Raw genomic sequence first — 7819 nt, forward strand, 5'->3', positions numbered from 1 at the left:
CACTCAAATATCAGAAGCACACACCAAATCTGTAAAACCATACACAAATTTTTGGCCTTTGACTCTTTGACACTTTTTGCAAAACACAACACACAATTCCCTATGTAACACAAAAATCTAACAGGAAGTATCTTGATTTCCTTTTTCAAACAACCAATCAAAATGCCACACTAATTCATCACTAACTCCTCACATGTGCTTCACTGAACACCAAACAATCATGCTTTAGAACAGGCCTATAAACACACATCTACACAACTACACATGGTTGATGTATTTATTTTCTTTCATACAGTGTAATACTGTATTCACGCCACAAATGTTTACAGTAAAAAAATAAATAAATAAATCTGTTTCAATCTTGCTGTCGTATTTACCATGAAATTTTCAACCTCTCTCTTTCAGTTACTTTCAACCTACAGAAATGTAGTTCATGAAAGAAGAGCTTTAGGTTTTGAATAACTGTGTGTATGATATATCCTAAAATATATTATTATGGCAAAGTTGTTTGCAACATGAGACAAATGTTTGCTTGATATTTTGTGATATTTTAAATGCAGTGCTTCATTTTGCAAGAGATGTCGGGCATTTTGCATTTTCTGTGTTAAGTTTTGAAAAGAAAAAAAAAAGAGGAAAAGTTTAAAAAATGTGTAAGCAGTTGGAAAAAAAACTGTAAATCACATTGTGACCTGCTGATGTGATGTCATATTAAGGGATCACTGCTTTTCAAAAGATCCTTTTGTTCTGGCAATGTAGTTAATTCCTAAGTTGTCCTACCTTTTGGCTGTAGTAATGCTACATTTAGACAATAGCATGCTACATATAGACAAAAGCAACACAGTTCTTGAACATTTTGTTACAACATTATTTCATAATCGTCAGTTCGCTTAAATTTTTTCAAATGGAAGTTAACTTAATAATTTAGTGTTGAGTCTTTTCTTTCAGATGTTACATTTATGGGAGGACAATATTTAAATGAAATGATTTACTAAGGTTTGCAGTAGTCACTTTACTGGTAAAAAAGCATCTTCACCCATTTTTCACTTGACATACCTGTTCTTGGTAGACTGCATTGGTCATTATGGATGTGAGTTTAAATTTTGTGTAATATTGCATGTATATTACTAGCATATTGGCTATTTATTAGTACTTACAAAGCAGATGTTAATGCATTATTCTGCATGACCTTATTCCAGATCCCTTAACCCTACCCAATACCCAAACATAACATAATACAAAATCTACCTTTCTTCCTATCAATAAGCTGGAATTAGGAGTTTGTTGAGAGAAAACTCTTTTCATTAATGTGAAATACTTGTAAGTGATAATGTTTTGTTATCTGGGAGAAGAGTTCCCCTTAGTTAAATTAAGTTCATACAACGAGTTTTTATTATTAGTTGTTTAAACGATGTATGGAAGAGCAGAAACTGGAAATGTTGCCTTATTTACATCAGTGGCACCTGGCAATATTATGAGATACATTAAACAACAGAAGAGGCATTACTGTATTTTACACAATTTATAGGCACATCTACAGTATAATGTAAACGTTGGAAAATCTGGAATGTTTTTGACTAAATTTAAAATGTAAAACAATAAATTATATAACATTCTGCACTACTTCTTGGTCTCTAATCAAATAAGACAATTTGTGACATTGACTGGGTTAATTGCTTTGTGCAGATAGACGAACGTTCTTGCTTGCAGTGAAGCACACAAATTGCGCTTTGAAAAAAAAATCTTTTTCAACAACTTAATCAACAACTTGTAATTGCATTTATCCATTCGGCAGATGCTTCTAACTAGGGGTGGAACAGTTCAACTTACGGTTCGGTTTGTATCACGGTTTTGGAGTCATGGTTTTGTGTGGTTCGGTATGTGCTACGTTTAGGGAAAAACTATACTGTCAAATAAAAATAAAGAAAAAAAAAAAAAAACACATCACAACAAAAAAAAGCACAAAAAAATAAAAACAATATAAAAAAGACACAAATAAAATAAACTGATTTTCATTTTTTTTAGGTACAGAAATTGAATAAAGTAATGAAATGTAAAACAGCATCGCATATTTTACTGTATAAATTAAAGATGAGTCCTTATTAAAGTTACAAAAGCTATTCAATCAAGAGCAGTGTTGTTGCTGTTTGATTAAAATTAAGAAAGTGCTATCACTTTAAGCGAATGCACTGATACAGTACATTTAGCCGGCTATGACTACTATAGGATACTTACCAAGACAGGCATTTTGACAATTTTTGTGTGAATTTGTCCATTTAAACACAATACTTCAGAGAGAGCTTAATATTTGTGCGCGTTTGCACACTTCGGATGAGTGCACACACAACTATTCTCAATGAGCCAAACCATGTTTGTTTTACATGTTTTTATAGCAAATCATTTTATAGCTGCGTTGTCAGATTTAAGTTGAACAGCGTGTGCCGAACCAAGTGTGGAGAACCGTACGGATCGATTTTTTTCTGTGAACCATTCCACCCCTACTTCTAATGCATCTTACTCACTTTATATTAAGTGTCTTTTACTAATATGTACTAACATTTAATTTAATAATTTGATACAATACATGTGTTTTTAATTAAAGTGTTGAGCCTGCCTGTACCATTTTTAAATCTAGCCATCCCACAAAACCTGTACTACCTTACCTTAACCCTAAGGTAAGTACATAGTGCATAGGCCCATTTATTTAGAAACATTAAATGCATTCCCTAAGGATTTAACCCGTGCCAATACTAGCCCCACAGTCGATTGTTTGAGGTACATGAACACTTATTTGAGTCTGTCTGGATTTGAGCTGCCTTTGTGAACAAAGCCTACATCACATCAACATAAAAATGAGTTTACATGTGTAAGTGTGATTAATACCGTCCTCACACTTCTGTTACTAATATGAGCAGGACGACTGGCACAGGGCTTGGAGCGTGACGTCAAAGATCTGCAGGCCTTCTCCGAACACACCACAGACTCTGTGGCTCAACTCTGGGAGCATCTGGCCATGATCAGCCACTCCAGCCAGAAGAACAGCAGCAGTCTGGGAGAAGAGTTAGCCTTTGCTGCTGGCTCTATTCGAACCCAGGACGCAATTTTGAAGACGATGGTGGTGAATGTAGAGACGCTACAGGAGCGTCTGGAGGAGGTGGGATGGACAGTACAGACATTAAACCATTCGCTTAGTGGAGATGTGAGTCTGCACCAGGTGAAAATCTGTGAACTGCAGGAGAAGATTGGGAATGTGTCTCATGACGCCACAAGCATGAGGATCACACAGTTACACCTGGAGGAGCAGCTCAGGAATGAGATTGACGTGCTGAATGTCATCACTGCAGATCTGAGGCTCAAGGAATGGGAGCACTCCATGGCACTCAAAAACTTAACTGTATTACAAGGTAGGTTTTGTTCCTTTTTATTGTTGTCTCAATTATGGACAATTTAACTAAAAATAAAAGCAGTTGTTAGTTAAAGTGTTTAGAGTTTGATGGCTGTGTCGAGCAACTAATCGAATAAACATGTTATAAGTTGTAGGCACGTCTGAGTAGTAGTAGTAATAATAAATACTTTTAGTTCGTCATTATAGATATACCTCAGCCATACCTCAGCTTGTGTGGTTCGACGTGTTTCTTCAGTGGGTGAAAGATTGCTGATAGTGTTTGGTTGCCGTACAAAGTTTTGCCCTTTGTGCTTGACAGAAATTTGGTCAGTTGCCAGTTCATCCATTAAAAATGTGTTAGTCAAAGAATTCACCAAACGTTTTATACTCTTTTGATTAGAGTGAAGAAATGTTGTGAGTGAGGGTTTTATCTGTACGGTCTAGTATCTGAAACTGTCCTACCTGATGATGCCACGAGATTCTAGTGAATCTTGTCTGTCCACAATAAACATAAAAATGGAGCCTGAAACATGAACATAAACATGAAATACATAAACAATACATAATATAGAACACTTTGTGTATACGTATGTGTATGTACTGTATGTGTGTGTGTGTGTACCTGGTATTCACTACGTGATGAGGACCAAATGTCCTCACCCTAACCCTACACCTAAACTAAAAAAATGTCCCCACAAGGGTAAAATATACTGGTATTACTATACATTTTTTTGGTAAGGGGTAGGTTAGGTGTAGGGTTAGGGTGAGGTGACCCTTTGTGTGTGTGTGTGTGTGTGTGTGTGTGTGTTTTCTGTGTGTAAAGCACTGTTTTGAAGAGTACACAAAAGGGAACCCACAATGGAAAGAAACCGCTCAAAGTTATGCAAAACAGTGGAGAATGTTAGCTACTTACAGAAGCGTGAGCGAAAGCTGCACACACGGGAGACAAGTGTACGCCAGTTACATAGTGCATGTACTGTAAAAGTGATTCAAAAATAAAATGAATGGCTTTTTTGATGGCCAATGTAAATGAGCTGTAATAATTAAATATCAATTTGATTGTGAACCAGTTAACAGAAATTATTACTCTACCACCTGTGTGAATTCATTATCAGGCAGTTCTATATGGTTGAATCGAACTTACGAGTTAATTTCTGCAGTGATGCATCACACTATCGTGGTTCAACAGTGTTTGATTGTATGGGAAACGTTCTCTGCATGCATGTTCTCTCGCACACTTTCATGACTGCCCTGATGATTCACCAGGCAGTGTGCATTTGATATTTTTTTGTTGTGGAAATCAAGGGATTTATCATAAAATATCCTATTCATTTTTGTTATTGTATGTGTATTTAATTCATTCTCTAGTCAATGCATGAGTGTTCCTAGGAATCATGATGGTTTGTGTTATTGTAAAGGAAGAAAAAGAAGATTGATGCTGCAATGCATTCTGGTTGCCCGCATTGTAAAAAATTGCATGCATGCACTGCGGCACAAATCAATTATACAGTCTTTTAATGTGATTGTTATTTTTGGTGTATGCTTTCTCTAACTTGTTTTGTAATGTTCAGAGATGTTTCAGTTTAATGTGAAAATTTTGTTGTTGATGATGAGGGTTGATGTCTGAGCATGTCACACTGGGCAACTGGCAGTTCTTGTACATGAGATGTTAGAGCGATGGTTTGCGGTAACTGCAGGTTAAATTGTTGTACATGCAACAAAACTCAGGGACAGCAATGGATAAAACAACCTCTTACAAACCAACTGTAATGCAATCTGTACTGTAATCTGCCATAATACAAGTCAATGTGTTTTCTAGAAACACTATAAAAATAACTAATTCAATAATAATATTAATAATACATTTTAATTAATAATTTAAGTAATAATTAATAATGTTTTATTATTATTATTATTATTATTATTATTATTATTATTATTATTATATTATTGACATATTCCAAGTAGAGCTTATCCTCTCAAAATTGCCTTGTGTAAATGTAAAAAAAACAAAAACAACAACAACTCGCTTATAAAAAGTGAAATAGGTCGGGCTTTTTTAAAGTTCTTTCAAGCGTCCTCACATAAGTTATTGAGAGATTTATTTTATTGCCAGTTGATTTCCAGCTGTGTTGCTGCAAGTCACTTGTAATTGTAGTGGTGTCTGCTGTTTTTTCTGTTCTACTCGTTTCTTCAGTGACTCTACTCGTTAACAGCAGGTGTCATTACTAATAGTCAGTCTTCACTTGTAGAGCGAACCATCTTTAATTAACTGCAGTACTGCTTTAGTGTTACTTTTATGCTGTGAACATATAAACACTGAGCACTGTTGATTTAACACTGAGGATTTCGCTGTGACACTTTTCCCTTTTGCCATTGGTTGGGCAAACATATGGTTCTGCCCCAAACTCACACAATTGACCTATCAGTAAGCCCCGCCCCCCTTAGTTACTGTTGCTCCCTTGGACAAACAAACAGAACTGCTCACTTTCTTACAAGTGAAGTACACACACACACACACACACACACACACACACACACACACACACACACACACACACACACACACACACACACACACACACACACACACACACACCCGGAGCAGTGGGCATCATTTATGTTGCAGCACCCGGGGAGCAGTTGGGGGTTCGGTGCCTTGCTCAAGGGCACCTCAGTCGTGGTATTGCCGGCCCGAGACTTGAACCCACAACCTTAGGGTTAGGAGTAAAACTCTCTAATCATTAGGCCACGACTTCCCCCTTAACTTCCCCCAATGACAGCTGTCAGTGTGAAAACCTGTCCCACAATGTTTTCACACAATTTTGGACACAGAAGGGCCATCACTCAAGTGGGAATTAAATACGCCATGGAGGGATATATAGACACACACACAAACACACACACACACACACACACACACACACTCCAAAGAGCTGTGTAAACATGTGTCCTGGATTGTACAAATAAGACTAAACAAAAGGAACAGAGTCTGCTAGTCTAGGTCATAATAAAGAAGTCTGTAATTAGGTGAATCTAGAGCCTGTAATTAAATGTTTTTCAAAATTGTGTTTAATTTTTAAATGTTGTTTATCTGCTTTTTAGGACCACCAGGACCAAAGGGTGAGAAAGGTGATGTGGGGCTCCTGGGACCAGCTGGACTTCCTGGTCTGACAGGAATAAGAGGTCTAGCAAAGCCAAAACACATTACCACCAGCAACTGATACTAAGCAGTGATACTATAGCTGCTCCTTCAGTGATATCTCTTCACCTAATGCTCAGGCACAGTCTATAGCACTATTCGGACGGTTATTGTTATTTTCACTATTGAGGGGGTCGTTGGTGATTTTATTGTCGTCTGAATCCACATCTCTGATTTTAAGAGAAGAAATCCATGCAAAATTCAATGTTTGAATCCTTTCTGATCACTGCTGAGCATCATACGGTAACTGTTATACTTCAGTGTAATTTGCATGCATATTTATTTCTGAAATGGTGGAAAGTATTTACAAGATTGATCCTCATAACTGCTCCCCCACAGCAAGAGGGAGCAGAAAGAGAAGAAAAGCATGCAAACATTTGAAATGGGTCTTTGTAATGGGAGCAGGAGGTATGCAATACAATTTTTTAAATATGTATTACATACAGTTAAATACATAACTATATTATGTATAATTATATACAACTATAGCACATCTATTTTCCTACTTTTAAACAGGAGATTTAAATAAATAATAAATAGGATTATATATTAAGACATATGCTTGGAATAATAAGAATAACATTTTACACAATAATAAGAATACATCTGAGCAGCGCGTTCATAGGATCACAGAACTTGCTTCTCCACTGTGAATAAATCACCATCCGTGAGTTTTATTACCGAGGTCCCATGTAAATTTATTTTTATGGATGTCCACATGAGAAACAATCACAGTCTGAATAGCCTTAACATGATCATTCACATGTATGAACACAGCCAAACAGCTCATCTTGATTAAATAAAGCTATATGTCTTGTTTAAAGGGGTCATATGATGCTTTTTTAAAGATTGTTATTTTGTGTATTTGAAGTAACAGAATATGTTGACATGCTTCAATGTTCAAAAAACACATTATTTTTCAAATACTGTACAGTATTGTATGTCTGCCTCTCTCAAATGCGTGGTTTTCGCGCAGTCTGCTCTGATTGGCCAACTGACCCAGTGCATTGTGATTGGCCGAACACCGCAAGCACTCGTTGGAAATGTAACGCCCCTTTCCATATTCATGAGCCCTACTTGGTGGAGCTTCATCTTTCAAAATAAATGTAAAGACAGTTAATAATGTCCTTAGTTTTACCATCAGTTCAACCCCAAAAGGGGAACAGAGTCGTGTGACAGACACAGTGATGAAGCGCGTATGTATTTGCAGTACACAAGCCACGGACGGTTAAGAC

General features: G+C 36.6%; 2 protein-coding genes across 7 annotated transcripts in view; one reads left to right on the forward strand and one right to left on the reverse strand.

The window, feature by feature from the left end:
* The window catches only part of scara5 (scavenger receptor class A, member 5 (putative)), a gene marked incomplete at its 3' end in the record, with an annotated part of 71808 nt that extends 65240 nt beyond the window's left edge, over window positions 1-6568 (forward strand). For both annotated transcript variants that reach the window (XM_042746451.1, XM_042746450.1), the window contains 2 exon segments: window positions 2913-3401; window positions 6488-6568. In XM_042746451.1, the coding sequence (XP_042602385.1) occupies window positions 2913-3401; window positions 6488-6568 (570 nt within the window).
* The window catches only part of LOC109113276 (AT-rich interactive domain-containing protein 1B-like), an 849861-nt gene that overhangs the window by 382816 nt on the left and 459226 nt on the right, over window positions 1-7819 (reverse strand). The window lies entirely within an intron of this gene.

This window comes from Cyprinus carpio, chromosome B20 (genome assembly GCF_018340385.1).
Source record: "Cyprinus carpio isolate SPL01 chromosome B20, ASM1834038v1, whole genome shotgun sequence".
Lineage (NCBI taxonomy): Eukaryota > Metazoa > Chordata > Actinopteri > Cypriniformes > Cyprinidae > Cyprinus > Cyprinus carpio.